Source organism: Colletotrichum higginsianum, chromosome 1, assembly GCF_001672515.1.
Source record: "Colletotrichum higginsianum IMI 349063 chromosome 1, whole genome shotgun sequence".
Lineage (NCBI taxonomy): Eukaryota > Fungi > Ascomycota > Sordariomycetes > Glomerellales > Glomerellaceae > Colletotrichum > Colletotrichum higginsianum.
Genome location: NC_030954.1, coordinates 6,023,474 through 6,042,495, shown reverse-complemented (window position 1 = coordinate 6,042,495; position 19,022 = coordinate 6,023,474). Strand labels below are relative to the sequence as shown.

The 19,022-nt window shown below is 56.2% G+C and overlaps 1 protein-coding gene across 1 annotated transcript; it reads right to left on the bottom strand.

Annotated features, from left to right (window-relative positions):
• Positions 1 to 13,317: 13,317 nt before the first annotated feature.
• Positions 13,318 to 14,199, bottom strand: CH63R_01777 (uncharacterized protein; the record flags this gene model as incomplete). The annotated part of the gene is made up of 3 exons (XM_018296752.1): positions 13,318 to 13,375; positions 13,457 to 14,015; positions 14,100 to 14,199. 3 exons carry the CDS (start codon positions 14,197 to 14,199, stop codon positions 13,318 to 13,320), a joined length of 717 nt encoding a protein of 238 aa, XP_018165114.1.
• Positions 14,200 to 19,022: the final 4,823 nt, after the last annotated feature.

The following is a 19,022-nucleotide window of genomic DNA, read 5'->3' as shown; positions in this document are numbered from 1 at the left end:
TAACCCTAACCCTAACCCTAACCCTAACCCTAACCCTAACCCTAACCCTAACCCTAACCCTAACCCTAACCCTTTTCCCATACTTCACAAGCTTAGTCGGGACCCCTACCCTCCCGGCCGCCCTCGACCGGTCACGCCGCGTCACAGCGGTTTGCCCAACAAGCCGTGGACCGGTCGTTTGACCCCGTCCACCCGTCGTCAAAGCCCAACAGCCGTAACCCGGTCGTTGGAAACCGTCGCCGGGGTCCACAGAGCCGGAGACACAGAACCAGACAGACACAGCCAAACAGAGCCAGACACAGCCAAACAGAACCAGACACAGCCAAACAGAACCAAGCAGACACAGCCAGACAGACAGGCACAGCCAAACAGAACCAAGCAGACACAGCCAGACAGACAGACACGGCCAGACAGAACCAGACAGACAGACACAGCCAGACAGACACAGCCAAACACAGCCAGCCAGACAGACACAGCCAAACACAGCCAAACACAGCCAGACAGACACAGCCAAACACAGCCAAACACAGCCAGACAGACAGAGACAGACCCAAGTAGACACAGCCAAACAGAGCCGAACAGACCCAACACCCCGCCGGGGGCCTGACACGCGCGCTGCCGCACGCCACCGGTCGTTTTCAAGCAGCCGCCGCCGCACGCCGTTCGGGGGCCTTACCGCCTTCGCGGGGCCACGGGGTACGGGTCCACGCCGTTGCCGGTCCACCGTGCTTCCGGGGCCACGGTGTTACCGTCTCGGCCCGTAACCGCTACGCCCCCAAACCCGACGTAAACGCCGAAAACAACCTCACCCCATCCATCCGTCCGTCCGCCGCTGGGGGGCGGTTGGGTTCAACGCCGCCACCGCCTCCCATAACCCCAATAAAACCCTAACTTGCCAACTAACCCTAACCCTGATCCCTTCTCGTCCTCCTGCTGCCCCCCCCTAGTGCCCTCCGCCTGCTTACCTTGTCCCTGCCTGCCGCCTGACCCTAACCTGTTGTCGCACGACTGGGAAACACTAAGAAAACCCCCTGGAACCTCTGCCCCTCCAACCCTGAGAGACAACCCCAGCTAGAGAGCCGCCCATGCAGACCGCTACAGAACTAGACAAGTGGACACCCAGAGAAACAGAAACCCCAAGAACCAGTCACTGTAATGAAAGAGACCTACAAGAGACCCAGACGGCTCGAGAAACACCCTTGCCGCTTGTCCCAGACCAACCCTACCACGAGCCTAGCCACCTGCTGAATTAGCTCTACGTCCTGCAGGGTTTTATAGCCTGCCTTTGGCCTGCCTTGGTTAGCAATATATAAATACCTGTTATAACCCTGCCTGCCCTCTTTTGCTGGTTTCTTTACACAGTAGCAAACGTCTCTGTGGCCCCGATACAGGCGCTTTGCGTTCAAGTCTGATTGGATCCGGAGATCTGGACCTGCAGCCGAGCTAGGCACGGAAGAAGGGGCCGGCCTTGCCGCCTGCCGGCCTGCCTCGGGCGATCCCACCTTTGGTCCGATCTGTGGCCGGCCGGCCTTGTCATCCTGTCCCTGGTCCGATCCTGGCCTTGCGATCCTGCCCCCGGTCCGATCCCTGGCCGGCTCTGGCGGCCTTGTTGTCATCCGGCACAGCCCTTCCACAATCGGCGTGCCTCTCCGTCTGAGAGCGGGCGGTACATCGTGGATTGTGATTGTCTTGGCCCCACGATGGTGGCTCGAGGTTGATGAGAGCAGCCTTGTTGTTGACAGTGGGTGGGCTTCTATACTGGATAATGTACTGGTCACGCATCTCACGTGTTGTCGCTAGGGACAATCCATCTATTCGTTGCAGGCAGGCCTTTCCTAGGGTCGTGTTAATCCGGAGGTCCAACCCTGCACTTGGGCTAGGGCGGCCCTAGGGGCTGTTGCCTCACCCTGTGCGATCCCTCCTCTGGTCCGATCTGTGGCCAGCCAGCCTTGCGATCCTGCCCTTGGCCTGAACCCTGGCTCCGGAGGCCTCTAGGCGGTCCGGACTTTGGTCCGAACCTCCGGGCTGGCGTAGGGTGGCCTTCGTGCGGGGCTGAGGATGGCGCGCCGTCGCTGAGACGCCGGCGACGTTAAAGGTGACGGGCCCGCGTTTTCAGAGAGAGATCGATGCGCTGCCGACTTTGAACGTCGGGTTCACGAGTACCAGCCTCAAAGCAGGCTGGGCAGGCAGTGCAATGGCCTCGTCTGGGTTGGACAATTCGTCAGGTTTTATAGGCTGCGGGAAAATCATCCCCTGCTTGGTTGTTTTAAAAGGGAAGGAACAGGCTGTCCGTACCTTCCCTTTAGAGGGGTTTCTAACGAAAGGGGGGGTATAAAGGCACCTTCCCTGCCTCCGTCATCCCCCTCCTTCCCTTCCCTTCTCCCTACCCCGTGCGGGCAAATGACTTACCCCTGGAAGGGGGGGGGGTTCCAGCCCTTCCTTCACCCGGGAGGCTGCAACAGAGGCGGTCTCGTCGCTGGCTGCCCGGGCAGGGTTGCCTCGTGCGATCCGGACTTTGGTCCGATCCGAGGCGGCTCTGGGCCGGCAGTCCGGACTTTCGTCTGAACCTCCGGGTTGGCCTACCCTAGCCATCGTACGGGGCTGAGGATGGCGCGCCGTCGCCGAGACGCCGTCGACCTTGAAGGTGACGGGCCCGCGTTTTCAGAGAGAGATCGATGCGCTGCCGACTTTGAACGTCGGGTTCATGAGTATCAGCCTCAAAGCAGGCTGGGCAGGCAGTGCAACGGCTTTATCAGGGGGGACAATTCGTTGAGTTTTATAGGCTGCAGGAAAATAATCCCCTGCTTGGTTGTTTCGAAAGGGAAGGAACGGGCCGTCTGCACCTTCCCTTCAGAGGGGTTTCTAGAAAGAAAGGGGGTAGAAAAACAGCCAACACCCCCTCCCTCACCCCCTCTTTTCCTTCCTTCTTCAGCTACACAGGCCAGCCCTCTCAGCCGAAGCTGATCTTCTGTGACTGGTGTTGGAGGCCGCCTGGGGCCTGCCCTCGCCGGCCGGCCTTGTTCCTGGGCCCGGCCTCCGCTGCGCAGTCCGGTCTCTGGTCCGATCCGTGGCGGCCCACTCCCAGCCTGGGCCCTGCAGTCCGATCTCTGCCTAGGGTTTCCAGCCTTCAGCCCTGCAGTATTTTAACGGCTGCCTTCGGGCCCGCCTTAGTCGGCAATATATTAATACCTATAATAACCCTGCCTGTCCTCTTTTGCTGGATTCTTCAGATGGTACGAAACGTCTTTGTGGCCCTGCTGCAGACGCTTCGCGTTCAACTCTGATCGGATCCGGAGGTCTGGACCTGCGACCGAGCCGGGCACGGAAGCAAGGGCGGCCTTGCCGCCTGCTGGCCTGCCTTGGGCGATCCCTCCTTTGGTCCGATCCGTGGCCGGCCGGCCCTGCGGTCCTGTTCTTGGGCTGATCCCTTGGTCCTGAGGCCTCTGCCGTCCGATCCCAGACCGGCTCCGGCAGCCTTGTTAATACTAGTGCAGGCCTCTACCTTTATCGAATAACAGGCCCCGACTTTCAAGTTCTGCAATTAATAGCTAGTATTAGATATACGACTAAAAACCTGAATACATTAAGGTTGCAGGATTCTTTCAGTCTTAGGCCCTAAAGGGTTTTAAGGCCTGCCTTTACCTTATTAGCCGCTAGCTTACCTGTAGGGTTAACCTTTTAGTTAAGCTAGTAGCTACCTAGCCTCTACACTCTTTTTTTTAAATCTAATAATATACCTGCCTAGTAAATAAAGGGTGTACCTTCTCTACTGCCTAGGCCTCTATTCAGTATACTTACTACTAGAAGCTTAACTATCTTAACTAGGGACCTAAAAGGGTTAATAATTTTAAGTACTACCCTAAAGCTAAAGTATATTAGTTTTAATTTACATACTTACTTGTAGTTAAGTAGGATTGCAAACTTAGGTTAATACTTCCCTATATTGTTTACATTTACATAGAAACGCAAACAAAGCCCTACATTATAGATGTCTTTTTGGTACTTTTATTCCAACCCTAGAAACAAATCATAACTCTAACTAAAAAACACTATATAATAGCACCTCTCTCTATGCCAAACTATCCCATCCCTATACCTTTATTACAGTAACCCTTATACATCCTCGCTCTCTACTCTACACACACGCCGTACTAACACTGCCCATGCCGCTAGCGCGTTCGTTGCCATGTCCAACCCCCCTACCTGCCGCGATCGTCCCAGCCAGCTGGTGAAGCCCGCCTCGTCCGACGCGTCGACCTCGAACTCTTCCTGCATCCACCGACGCCCCACGCTGAACTGCGTCGTCCACTGGATCACCGGCAGCACCGCGTCCGCCCACCGGCACCCGTCCGACCCCCCCGCCGCCCCGTCCCCCTGTCCCCCCGGGCACAACGTCTGCCCGAGACCGCACCGCCAGCAGCATGCGTACGGCTCGAACTGGATCTTAGCCCGCCACCTCCGGAATCTCTCCCGGTCCAGCCGCCCACACTCCACTCCCCGGTGCCTGAACACCTCGGCCTTGCTGGCCGGCCTGCCCCTGTTACACCAGTGCATGTAGCAGACTGCACACTTGCCTTCTACCTCGTCAAGCCAGCCCTGTAGTGCGCCTGACAGCTTCTGCGTCGCCATCTCCTCCCGAGCCAGCCGGTTCACCTCCCTCCTGACGTCTCCTCCTTCATCCTCCCCCACCCCCACCTCCTCCTCCCACCCTCCTGCCAACTCGCCATAGCCCTGCTCCTCGCATCGGTCGCACATCTCCCCCCCCAACCCCGTGCAGTCCTGCCCGTACCCGTCCATGAACACCCCGAGCGCTACCCGCCGGCACCCCTCCGTCTGCAGGAAACTCTCCATCCCCTGCCTGTCCAGCTGCCTTACGTCGCTTGCCTGCCGGTCATACGGCGTCCCGCCCTCTCCGTCCAGGAAGACCACCGAGTCGACTGTTTCCCCCTCGGCCCGACCTCCCCGCCCCGTCTGCTGCACGAAGTCCACGAGCCCGTACGGTGCCTCCGCGTGGAAAACGGCCACGATGCTCTGGATGTCGACCCCGGACCCGAGCCCCGTCGTTGCTGCCATCCACCGGCTCGGGGACCGTCCGCTCGACCATGCCTCGAGTGCCTCCTCCCGCCCGTCTGCGCTGACCGACCCGTGGTAGAAGGAGCACCCGATTTCCGCCGCGAGACGCTCGCACTTTTGCTTCGACCGGCAGTACACTACACCCTTCTGCCCCTGCCCCATCACTCTCTCTGTCTGCCTGACCTTGCTGAGCACGGCGGCCTCTATGGAGGAGAACCCCCCCGGCCCCGGCCCCTGCCCGCTGCAGCACGTCACCCGGTACCGGATGTTCGGCCTCGCTGTGCTGGCCCGTACGATGCTCGCCTCGTCCGCCACCATGAGCCGCCGGAACCATCCCTCCATCCGGACCGGCAGCGTCGCCGTCAACAGGATCACCGGCCGGTCGTACCGGTGCAGGCCGCGCAGCCCGAGCAGCTGGGGCCGGTACGCCGCGTCCGTGAGCACGGTGTGACACTCGTCGACAAAGATCCGCTTCAGCAGGCCCCGCGCCCGCAGGCCCTCGGCGTACGACGCGAACTCGGCGCAGTTGGCGTACTCGGCACCCACGAACACCAGCGGCGCCACCCGGACCCGCTCCACGCGCCCCGTCACTGAGGCTGGCTGCCACAACAGGAAGTCGAGCCCGGCCCTGCGTGCGCTGCGCGTGAGGCTGCTGAGGAGTGCGACGAATGGTACGACTACGATGCTGACCCCGCCGTGGACCCCGGGCACGGCCGGCAGCATGAACAACGCGCTCTTGCCCGCCCCGGTCGGGAGCACGACCATCAGGACCTTGCCTCCCTGTAGCGACATCACCTGCCGGGCGCTCTCGTGCTGCTCTGCCGTCTTCCAACGCGCGCCCTCGCCAAAGAGCCCATGGAGGCCGATCTCGAGCCGCCGCTCGAGCTCGTCCTCGTCCGGGACCCTTCTCCACTCCAGCATGGCGTCGTTGGCGGCCCTCCTCTTACGCCCCGACTCGGCACCCCGGCTGCCGGGCGTTTCGCTCGTCTCTGCCAGCCCTGTAGCCCTGCGTTTAGGGGCGGGCGTACCCGGCGCGGTTGTGGGGGTGGGCTGCTGGCGCCGATGTTGCTGCTGCTGCTGCTGCTGCCGCTGCCCCTCTGCCTCTGCTGCTGGCCCCTGCTGGCCCTCGGCTGTTGTTTCCCCTGCCGGCATCGACACGGACGACGTCGACTCGAGGAAGGCGTGCCACAGCCGGCTGATCTCCCGGAAGTTGGCTACCATCTCCGGCTGCAGCTGGTTGGGGAACTCGATGTTCATGGCGTAGTGCCGCCTTGCCGTAACGCCGCCGTGCGTTGCCTGCAGGTCCCATATAAACTCCATCCGGGGCTTCCTCCGCGCCTCGCCCGTGAGCGGGTCCGTCTCTAGCGCGCCTCGGTGGGCCCCCGCCCCGGGCCCGGCCCCGTCGTCCTCCTCCGCCATCTCGACCTCGACCTGCCGCACCACAAGGCCGCGGATCTTCCTGCCGAGCTCAATCGCCACGTGCCGGTAGCTTGACACTGTCAGCGACACCCCTATCGTCCCTCTCGTGACGGCGTCTAGCTCCTTGCTCAGCTCGGCCGTGCCCCAGATACCCCGCCGCGCGTCCTTCCACAGCCACGGGTGCAGCGACCGGGACGGCCCGTGGATGCCGGCCTCGGCGTGAAGGAACCTCTCAAAGGGCAACACCCACACGATGTACGCCACCATCATCTTGCCGAGTCGGTCGGGGAGGAACCGGGCCACCTTACGGCTGAGGCCTCGTATCGCCCGGTTCTTGTCCCGGTCCGTGACGATCATCACCTGCCCGTCAAAGACGAATACGTTCCGCGCCATATCCTGCGTATCGCAGTAACGCGCCGTCGTCATCTCGGGTCCGCGCCCGGGCTGCCCCCCCCAGACGTGCACGCTGGCGAGCAGCGACCGCTTGAGGGACTCCGCCTTCGCCAGCCAACCGAGCACGCCGTCCTGCCGCCACTTCTCCAGTCTCGCGTCCCAGAGGGAGCCCCGGCAAAGCTCAGCCAGCCTCTGGGGCCCCGGCTGCAGCCAGCTGTTCGCCTCGTTTGTAGCAAACGACTGCCCGGCGCCCTCGAAGAGCGCCGTGTCGACAACCCGGTCGAGCGTCAGCGCCTCGCGCGCCTCGGCCCAGCCGCCCCGCATCAGCTCCTCCATTGCTGCCTCCGCCGTCTTCAGGGTCGTCCGCGCCGCTTTCTGGAACGCCTCAATCGTTACCCGCTGCCCTAGGTACCGCAGCGCCCTGCCGCTAGCCTCCCACATCACCCGCGGCCTTCCGCCCTCCCTCCGCCGGTGGCCCTTGCCGTACGCCATCATGCGGATGATGGCGCTGAAGGGCGTGTGCGATCCGTCGGCGAGCCAGTACCTGAACTGCTCGACGAAGCCCTCGATCACCGCGACGCTGATCTCGTTCGGGTCGCCGTCGATTGGCTCCGCCTCGAAGAAGTGTTCGAGCATCAGGATCCGGCCGCCCCACATGATGCCGGCAAGCCGTTGCGTGAACTTGGATGCCGGGCACCAACCGAGGCCGCTGACGCCCCTGGCAACGGCCTTTCCTGGTTCTGGCCCGGTGCTGTTGCCACTGCTGCTGCCACCGCCGCTGCTGCCTCTGCCGGCAGTGTCGTCTGGTACACCCCTCCTCTTGGGGTCCAGGACGCCCAGTATGGCGGTAAAGTGGAGCAGCGGGTTAGCGAATATGTCAACTGCTACCTTCTGCTTCAGGGACACGACGCAGAACCTGTAGACCCGGAGATCGAGGGCCTCACTGTGCTCCGGCCTGTCGCCAATCATGTTTTGGAACCCGGTAGAGTAGTCTGTCTCGCCTGGTCTGCCGCCGCTCTGGCCGGGAGATCGGTGTCGTTGGTATCCGGCCCCCTCTATGTCGGAATCGCTACTGTCGCTGCTTGCCTCGTACGCACTGTCGCTTTCATGCCAGTCTCCTAGGCCTCTGGCTGCTGGGGCCCTCCCCCCCCCTTGCGGGTGGCTGCTCCTGCTGCTGCCGCAGCCGCCTCGGCCAAGCCGCCTGTCCTCTTCCCTCGTGGCGTCGCCTGCTGCGTCGAGCGACTCCGCCAGTGCATCGAGGGCAGTCCACTGCTCGTCGGTGAAGCGGACGCCGCGCTGGCGCCGTGCTTCGGTTCGTCCTAGCCGGTGCGCCCGGATGCAGTAGCACAGGTACCGCTCCCAGATACCCTGGTACTTCCGGACCGTGTCGGCTTCTTGGCCGAGCTCGAACGGCCGTCCGTGAGGCTTCGACGGGTCGATGCTCTTCAGCCACCGCTTCGTCTCCAAGGGCACCTTGCCCAGCCGGAGGGAGCATCTCGCCACCTCCCGGCGGAAGCTCTCCGATAAGAGGGCGAATCGGCGCTGCTCCTCCTTGAAGCCCTCGTCCCAGGCTGCCCTGCGGACGGCCTCGGACACGGGCGCCTGCCCAGCGGCGTGTAGGTCGATCAGGTCGAGGCCGGCAAGGTGCACAGCCCATCCCATCTCCCTGACCCAGCTTGACTGTTGGTTTATGTCTAGGCTGGCAACGATGGTCCGCCCCCATTCCTCATCCTCGGCCGCCATGAGACTCTCCTGCCTCGATAGGCGCTCTGCGAATACGTTGTCACTATCCTGCCAGGCAGACAGCCCCCCAACGCCACGGGCCTGGACAATCCAGTACCGCGTATACCGCCCTCGGCACAGCGACTGCACCTGGACCGCCCCCCACCCTGGACTGTCAGCATGAGCCGCGGTAGGGGTAACGGCAGGCAAGCCGGCTTCGTGTACGTCCCGCTGCGCATGCAATTTGGCTAGCTTCCGGCTGCTCGTTCGGAATGGGCACTGCGTGCATCCGTACCCGTCCAACAAAGGCACCTGCTGAATAGGCGGCGTGCCGTCCGGCGGCAGCTCGCAGGTGTGCGGGTCTTCGAGCGCGCCGTCGGCGGCCGTTACCCAGGCCTTGTCGAGGACGCCCTGGAGCAATTCGCCCTTCAGCCGGTGGGCCCGGCGGAAATGGGCCTCGATGGCGCCGTCCGGTCGGAGTGCTTGCTTGCAGTGCGTACATACCGCAACACGGGGTCGCTCAACAAACACAAGATACGCGCTCGGGTCGATCTTGCCTACCAGGCCCTGGCTGCTGCTGCTGCTGCTGCTGCTACGCCTAACCATGATGAGATGGCGCTCGGGGATGCTAGTCACACTAGGGAAAGAGCTGCAAGCTGCTGCCTGTGACCTATTACCTGTTGCTGCTCTATATAGCACTGTAGGGACTGTATGCGCCTTGGTAGTGCTTAGGAGCTAGATATAGAGTATATCCTGGTATTCTTGTCGGTGGTTTGAATAGCATGCCTACAGCAATGTCGTTGGTTTAGACGTTCGGTGTCTAGGTTCTCTGTGTTAAATTGGGTGGATCTGACGTTGCTAAGGAAACGGCTGGCTATCAATACATAGACCCTAGTACGCATGGCAAAATCAATTGCTACTCCTATACTCCAGTAGAACTTAACTAATATGGAACAACAAGGACCTATAAGTACGTAGTATCTATACGGACTATAGGGTTTACTACTAGCTGTTAAAGTAGTTTATACCTGAAGTGTAATGTATTTAAGCTACATAAATACTTATTACAATAAACTAGAATTTAAAGTGGATAGTGTAAAGCTTAACAAGTTTTAAACTAACGTACATGCATAGTGAGCGGATCAACATAGTGAGCGGATCACCTTTCTCTACCTTCCTACTATTATTGTAAGTTAATTCAGCAGCATCGTACGAAATCAATTAAAACTACTTATCATCCTCTTCTTCAGAGGTCTCCCAAACTACCTGACATGTTCGTACGTTATGTCCAGTCTTTCCGCAATTGCCACATCGCCGACCGCGCAATTCACCCCCCTCTGTACGAGCTCCCTCCTGACGCACATTTTCGCCTCCAGCATCAACAATACCCTTCTCTACCCGGATTGCCTCTGCTTCAGCTGCATTAAGGGACCCTCCAAGACGTAGTTGGGTTTTTTTAGCCCTCCGACGCTTGCTTAGTATCTCATTTGCCGTACGAAGCCCACGGCACTCAGCTTCAACAAGAGCTAGTTTGTGTGCTAACTTGCTAATACCTTTAGCCTGCAAGTCAACTACTTCGTACAAATGGGTTGGTGAGCTATGTTGATGACTAGTAATCCTTTTCTTAAGTGATGCAGAGCTTCGTACGGCGTCATGTGCTGTAGTTGGTGTCTTTGGGTCCCAGGAGCCCTGGCTGCTTGGGCGTGAGTTGGATGGTGTTGGCGTCTTTGGCTTGAAATCCAGCCGGGAAATAACTACTTCTGGGTTAAAAGGGACAAGGCCAGCCTGTCTAAAGCCAGCTCGTACGTTTTCTTCACCCATTGAAGTAAAAAAGGCTGCCTTAAAGGCAGGAAAGAAATCGTCCTTAGTAATGTGCGTAATCTGCATCCGCATCATTTTCTCAATTTCCTTGCCGTACGACGCCTTTAGTGGACTAAAACAGCCAACATCAAGAGGCTGGAGCTCGTGCGATGAATGGGGAGGCATGCAAAGAGCAATAATGCTGTGTTCCTTGCAGTAATCGTCAAACTTGGTGGACTTGTGGCTGTTGTGGCCATCAAGGATTAGGAGCCGGAAAGCACCCTTCGTACGAGACTTTGTGCACTTTTCAAAATGCTGTAGCCAATCTAGGCCAATCTCATTTGTAGTCCATCCATTTTCGCTAGGGTGGACGCGCCATTGGGGTGGGAATTGGCCATTGGTATACCACGAGAGGAGGTGATATTTGCCCTTGACGATGACGTACGGAGGCAGCGCCCAGCCATCTGCACATACGCCCTGAATGACAGAAACCCATTCGCGATTGCCAGGCTGCTTCGTACGAGGCCTTCCCTTACGGTCGGAAGTTGTAACAACCTTTGCGTGCGACAGCATTCCCATCAAGAAGCCTGTCTCATCAAAATTGTAGATATCGTCATCGTGGATTCCGTACTTTGCGATTGTGTTTCGTACGAGGGCAAACCAGGCCTGCACAATTGCAGGATCCTCAGCTAATGCCCTCTGATAGTCGATTCTACGTCGAAAACGCGTCTTTAGTTGTGGTTGACGTCGTACGAAGTTCTCTGCCCATCGGGGTCCAACACGCGTCGCGTCGCGTTCGTCAAGGAGGCAATCAGCCATATCTCGTACGTCGTCAAGTCGCGGTGGAAATCCTCGATCGATTAGGTCAATAACTCGTTCAAGAATCACTGTTTCTTCTAGCTCAGTCATCTTCATTGATTTCGATCGCGTTTCTTGTCGTGGTAGTCGTCCGATGCGTCGGTAGTTAAGGGTTGAGAATGGGATCTTGTAGATAGAGGCTGCTTTTCGTACGGATAGTTTTGGGTCTTTTTGGATAGCTTTAAGTGCAAGAATAATGCGGCTTTCATTTGAGGAGGATTCCATAGTCGTGCGTAGAGGAAAGTTGTTGTAAGGAGGAAAGGTAAGAAAGAAGGGGAAAGTGATCCGCTCACTATGTTGATCCGCTCACTATGCATGTACATTAACTATAATTAGAATATTTAACTGTTAAGCTATATCCTAGTATAGTAATATAGAGTAGTGTCTTATTTATAGTAAACGCCTAACCTACCTCCACCTTAACTATTACAGTAACTTACATCTTTTCCCTTTTACTACATAGACGTTAGTAATTACTATTATAAGGAATTTACCTTTACCTTCTTTTATAGTAATAAATAAAATAATCTTCTTAACTAGAGTATAGAAATAGCTACATAGAGTAGCAGTAAGTTGTAGGTTAGCTATACTCTTTAGTATAGTAGAGTACTTTACTACAAAATGTGTTGAATAGATAATTAATCTCGTCTTAGATAGGTCTACATAAGGCTCCTATTAGTCTATCCTTTTAGAACAATTAAAGACTAAAGAGGACTCTATAGTAAGATGTACATTATTAAAATAAAACATTGTACTACTATTTCTCTATAATTACTTCCTTCTATAGTGCTGTAAATTATCTAATTGTAGACTATAATAGAGACTACTACTTCTTTAGCTACTACTACAACTACTAGGAATAGATGAGGCTGAATCTAAGCCCTTTTGCAAGTAACCCTAACCCTATCCTCCTCCTTCTCCTTTTCCTCCTCCTCCTCTTGCCTCTCTATCTTCTTCTTTAGTATACTTATCTGCGCATCTGCTTACTACACCTGCTGTAACCCTAACTGGTACACATCTACTTACCTCCAGCCCCCTAACCTACCTCCCTATGTTGCGAATTCCCTTCCCTACTGGCTTGCTTACGCTGCGCCTTCTCTAGACAGGCTGCATACGTGGAGGTGTGCATCTCTCTCTCTATCTCCAGGCAAGAACCTCTGTTTTGCTGCAGTATGCGGTGCACCTTACCGCCCTGCTGGGTGCGGTTGGCAGCGCTCGCTCCTGGCTTACGCTCCATCCTCCAATTGGCATAGGGTTACTATTTTGGCAGTTTTGGCGTGGGGTAAATGCGCCGACCCCAGGGTTGCCGTGCATGTGGGGCGCGTTATCCTTATTTATCCTTTGTTTTTTCACGCCGTAATCTGCGAGAATCAGCCTGCGACAATGCACGGACCATGCCCGCCCGTTTTTGCCCGCAACCCTCGACCCTAACCCTGGTATTCTGCCAGAACGCCGCCCGCAATGACGGCTAGGGAACCTCTTGGGCCTGACGACTGCGGCAAAAGGACGAGGCAGTAGGGGCAGTGCTTGCTTGTGCGTATGTTGCCTACTTTGAATGCAGGGTTATCTAGCACGGGCGGCCTGCAGGTAGGGCCGGGCTGGGTGCGGGTCTGGAGTGCGTCGTTGGGGCCTTTGTGTCTGAGACGCTGCGCGCGACGAGACAGACAGGCATGCTACAGGCCGCCGTACCAGCTGACGACAGGTTTTTGCTCTTCTCACAGGGACAAACACTTCTGCAGTAGGCCGACGCAAGTGCCGTGCAGACTGTTAGGGGAAAGGAAAGCATTGCATTAGTCTCTCTGCTGCCTGTATTACTCTACTTCTGCAGCAGGCCCTACTCTAGATGCTGGGAGGAGGCAAAGGACTGTGTCCCTTAGCTAAAGCGCAATATGCAGACTGGCCCTAGTATAAGGGATGTGGGTGGGAGTATGGCGTCCCGAGCTGGCCTGTTCTTGCTCCGTGCTTGTCCCTGCCGTCTCCCCCCCCCCCCCCCCCCCCCTTACCCTACCCCTTCCATTGTCTAATGGCTAGCAGGACGGACATCCTAGCGAACTATGTCTTGTTGTGTGAGGGACTGAGATCCTCAACGACCCGATGCCACTTGGGTGACCTAGTGCAGTTGGCATTCTTCATGTTAGCTTACGATCGTCGGACTTCACAGGAGGCTGAGAGGGGGGGGGGGGAAACATACGCCAGGGTGCCTTGATTGACAAGCACGCGGACGTCGACGGCAAGGAAGAATTCCCACTCCCAAGTTGAGGGATCCCCCTCCTTCTTGGGCTTAATCTCGATCAGGCGTTCGATTCTAAGCGTGCGGTCGGCAATGTTGTGCGGGGTGTTTGAATATCCAGTGCGGCCGCTGGAGTTGCTGCCGCTTGGTGCAGTGGTACTAATGGCGAGCTGGCCGTAGCTGCTACTGCTGAGAGAGACGCCGAGGCGCCAACCGCGCAGGCCGAGGCTGTTGTTACTGGTAGGCTTGGTTGCCTGGATCTCTGCGATTGTGCGGCTCTCGACGTCTAGAAGCTTGAAGGTGACCTTGGGGCGACTGGCCGGGATAGGGTCGGCACCGGCGTGAGGGCCGGCCGGGACGGGGACGGCGTCGGCGTCAGGGTTGGCCGTGGTGGAGTTGGCGCCGGCATCCGGGGCGATCCGCGTGACGTTGATGATGACAGTAGACGGACTGCCAGGCTGGGTAGGGTCTAGCACGACCAACTGGTCGTCGTGGTCTTTGGTAGAAAGCTTGACAAGAACTATATAAGACATTGGTCAGCCTGCTCTGTGGATGGTGGGAAACACGCAGGGCGGGTTGGGGGAGGAGGAGTAAGGAAGCATACTGGCTCCCTTGACGGCAGGTAAGTTGTTCTGCCCGTTGAGGAAGGCAAGGACTTCCTCCGCGCTGCAGGCCTCGGCCTGGGCGACGAGCCGGGTCGTCATTATGCGACTGGGGACCGTGGACGGCGGCGGGCCTGGCGGTGTCTCGGTGGTAGGCACAGCGGCAATGCGGTAACGCGTGTATAATCGATTGGGTTGTACGCGTACGGGAAGAGAAGCTATGCAGCAGACGTCAAAGGGCGCTTTTCAAGTGTAGGCGTTTGTGTGGTGGTTGAATAGATTAGGTTGATACGCCTGGAGAGGGGAAGAAGCTAAGGCAAAGTCGAAGGTGAGGGAGAAAACGAACAGAAGGAAGAGGAGAAAGAAAGTACGAGGGTCTAGCGGTTTGCTGATCTAGAAGGGAAGGAAAGGGCCTACCTAGGTGGACGATAGAACGGGCAGGAAGGAGCAACCGGGGGTGAAACAGCTTGACTACCTATTTGTTGGAAGGAATGCAACGCCTGCAGTCGACAAGGGCCTGGGGACGATCTAGCTAGATAGTGGTTTATAGGTGAATACTGGCGCAATTGAACCTGTCTTTTTCTTTGATTCTAGTAAAGTCTTGCATCATGGAGGCACTGTTGCTTCCTGCAGGAGGCGCAATGACCAGAGCGGACTATTGAAGCCGAACCGTCCTTCGAGGCTAGTCAAGGTTGCTAGGGGGGAAAATGAAGCCAGAAAACTGGAATGAGGACTGCAACCGGGCTAGGCTACCGACGGGTTGCGCAACGTCGGCAGGCTGGAGATGGATAATAGGAGGATGGGATTATCTCTAGTAGGATACTGAGAGGAAGGAGCAAGAGACTCTTTGGGTAGGTTGTATCCCGGCAAGTTAAGCAATAGTTCTGATATCAGCCTATTGCAACTACCTTCCTAGCGGCTTGTTGTAGAGACGCGCTTGACTCCTGGGGGTGGGGGATAACTTCTGCACCTAGACTATTGCTAGAGAGGGATGCTGTGCTGAAGCAGCGTAGTAGTAGGCTGGAATACAAAAATGCTACTGCTAGGAAAGGAGGTGATGCTAGGGCTTATAGAGTGCGTAAGAGGAAGCCGGGCCATCTAAGTAGAGATCCGTATTGCAGCATAGTGTGTATTAGATTGGGCTACGTGCGCGAAAGCAGCACCCACTAAAACAACCTACCCTACTGAAACAGTCTAGCAGCGCTGCACACTGCCAGGCCGTCAGGAGGGCCAGGAGCAAAAGCGAGCCCTACTCCCACGCTTTCAGATCGTCGTAGTTCGTATGTCAATAGATAGAAGCTTCGATTCTCAGATCGAATTCACTTAGAGCAAGCAAAACGGAGCACAATTGATTGGTAAGAGTCCTCTTGAAGATGCAGGCAAAAGTGTGAAATTAAGACTGGAGTCTGCGATGATAATGCTGAGTCCTGCCGTCTGGCTAGGCTGAACCTATCTATTATACATGATCAGATCTGAACAACTGAGAGCCAAGTGGATCCTATGATCCTTTCCTCCTTGTAGGCTATACTACCCTATTCCAGTATCCTTACATAGAGGTCGACACTGTCGTCCCCTGTAACCCCACACGTGCTTTCTGCGGACTTCGATTTCCAATACACTAACATCTTTTATCGCCTTTGGCCTAGACGTTGGACTGACGGGGAAGGCGGCAAGTCTGCATTGCTATACTACAACAGGCTGCCTTTCCACCGACCTTACCTGTAGAGGAAAGCTTAATCATGTGGCTGCCAGCTCCTCAGGCATTATATAGTAGAGGGAACTTGTGGCAAGTAGGTATAATGTAGTAGGGTGGAGCAAGGGAGTGGGAGGAGGATGGCGACAGGCCACGTAAAATAGCAGGGCCAATTCACAAGCCGCAGTTTCTACACAGAGTCAAGCGCAGACGAATGTAGAATGGCAGGAAGCAAATAAGAGGAACTGGAGACAAGAGGAAAGAAGACATAGGAAACAGGAAAGAGAGAAGAGACGCGAGGACGAGGGAGGGGATAGGTGCGATGAAGATACAGACGACCGGCTGCCGAAAGATGCGGTCGGACAGTGCAGGGGAGGGAAGGCACGGCTGTCTTGATCGTCCGGAGAAGGCCCGTGCAGTCGCGACAGGACGTGGCCCGGAGGGTGCTCTGTTGTGGGGCTGCTGCATTCCCTGCCTCGCCAATCAGGAGACGATGCAGCACAAGGTCAGTGTCCCTGTGCTTAAAGTAACGCTAGGACCGACTTAACAGGAGGCGGACGAAAGGGGGGGGGGCACGAAGACGACAGACAACAAATCACAGCAAGAACAAGAGGGGCTGTAATAGCCAGCCTAGCAATCCCGGCAACCGCTTACCTAGAGGCAAACGAGTCTTTCTAGGGCAGCCAGAGGCCCTCTCGCTAGGCTAAGGGCCGATGATGCTAGGCGAGTAAATAGATGACAACCCTGCAAATGGTAGACGAGCTGCTTCCTAGAGGGCCTGGTGTGCTGGCTACACCTACGCAACAGCAGTAGTGTCTGACTTTCGAGGCGCAAGGAAGACCTGTGATACATACAGTCTTAGATGAGCTGCTGCTTGCTGCAGGGAGCAGACGCCTGGCGCTAGGTAGGGAAACGGGATACTACTTGGTTCTAGTAAGGGGAACTGTGTATTTGCATAAGCTTCTAATAATGTAAGGAATGTACTAGGTATAATGGTGCTTGTGAGTTTAGCTTGAGCGTACAAACAGTAAGCAACCTTCTAGAGGGCAATACCTGTATGCGCGTCTTCCACTGCTGTAAGGGAGACGGTCCGCTGAAACGTGGCGGCGGGCATGTTGCGGCGGAAGAGGGGCAGGGCTTGGACTGGGGAGGTCGAGGACCCGAAATGTACGGGGAGGGCTGATTGTGATTATCGGCTGCGGCGTAAGGTGGGTAGGCCTAGGTCGGTAGTGCGGATGGAATAGAATGGGACAGCAGCGCGAAGCGACGTGCAGCACCTGGCGCCAACCTATGCGTTACAGGATGGGGTCTCTGCGTGCTTCTTTCATACTTGGTCCTGCCCGGCCATTCTACGTCTATCTCCTAACTGACTTGATATGATAAGGTTTACGTTCTTGCATCCGAATGTAGGCAACTTAATGTGGCTGTTAAGTCGCCCTGCGAAGGTGAAGTTGGAACAATGCTGCTGCGGCAGCACAGAGGGGGGGAGAGGGGGGGCTTATACCTCTATATGGCTAGGCAAAACCGCCTACCTAGGCACAGGCTAGTAAGCAATTCCTGCCTAGTATTTCTAGCCTAGTAGGCGCGCACCCTCACCTTGTTTTCCTTACAAGGACGCAGTCTACCCTTAGGTACCTAAGTAGGTTTGCTGCTGGGGTGTAGTATGTTGCGCAGCAGATATCTGCTAAGGTACAAAAGTATGTGCTGCAGGCTGCAAGTTGTTTTGCGTCTGCACACGCTGGCCCGAGGGGGACTTCGGGCCCGGCCGGGACTTGCGCGTCGGGATGGAGGTAGGTGTATGAAGTGGACGAAGGAAGCCTATGCTGCCAACCTGCGCCTAGGCTGTTTGAGAATGGCGTGAATCATACGAGACCTGGCATGGAGTCGGCTTTGTGCACGGGTAAGAAGGGACTGGGGGGGGGTGACGACGTCGTCTCTGTTGCATTGCAAGGCGTCTGCTGGGCGGGGGCCTAAGCCCAAGTAGGAGAAGTACCTTCCTTAACTACCTACCTAGTAAGAAACCTCCAGTCAGTACACCAGTAGGACAGAAGTTCCCTATCTAGTGCTTCCTTTAGACAAGGGCAGTATATAAGGGAGCAGTGTTCGAGCTGAGGGGAGGTCCCTAGGAGACAGGGCCGCCCATTTCTTTGCACTACAGCCTACACTTACAACATATTTCTATTTGAATAGTACCTTGTACTGTTAACAGACTTTACTCTACGCCTTTATGCCTTTACACCTACCTAGTATCCTTCCTATCTTCACCCTAGTTGCAATAGTTTAAGACGCTTTTCCTAGTAGCTATACGCCCTCTGCTGCTCCTACCCAAGCATACAGATATGCTATAGCATGCTGCCCTACTAGCAACGTCTTCACCACCAACATCCTTAGGGCCTATAGCAGCCTTTTACAGTCGTCGTGCAGCTCCACTCACAGCAGGCCTACAGGGTAAGTATGAATAGACCCGCTAGAACAACGAGGCATAGAGTTGCTTGCTTATTGCAAGCCGACGACAACAGCGCTACACATTTCTACCTTATCCAGCCTGCAGAGTAGGTGTTGGAGTGCTCCTTTAGCTAATACAACGGCCTATAGCTGGCTCTGCAAGGAGGAAGGACATCTTTCCTGTTGTGAATACGCAGCAAGATTTGGCTCCTAACTATCCCCAGACGCACTACTGCCTACCTAGGTGTACACCTACTGTTACCTATCTGCTAGGGGACCCTTGTTAAAAAGACACCAATACATTAGTGTTTGTAACAGGCTGGTCCTGCAGCAAAAGGGACATAGTATATAGGTAAACAGCTTTGCGTAGAGAAACGCAACTACGTAAGTACAAGCCAAGCCCTTACATGTATGTACTAAGTGCAATATACTAAGGTAAGAGCAGCAGCCTTTATCTACCCTTGCACTATACATTTCTCCAAAGACAGGAAGTAGGCAGTGTAGAAGACACTAGCTAACTATTCCGGCGGACGTATGTGCCTGGTATTGTACACGCCAGCATTTAGTAGCCTTCCTTTACTACTTCCTTCCCTACCTCCTTCCTTCCTTCCTTCCTTCCCTCCTTCCTTCCCTACTTCCTTCCCTACCTCCTTCCCTTCTTCCTTCCCTCCTGCCCTTGTAGCAAGACGCAAGCACCACGTTAAGGCCTCTACAGAAAGCCAGGCCTCCCCTATCCTAGCACGTTGTCTAAGCATCCGCTTGCCTCTCCTTCCTTACCTACGCAGGA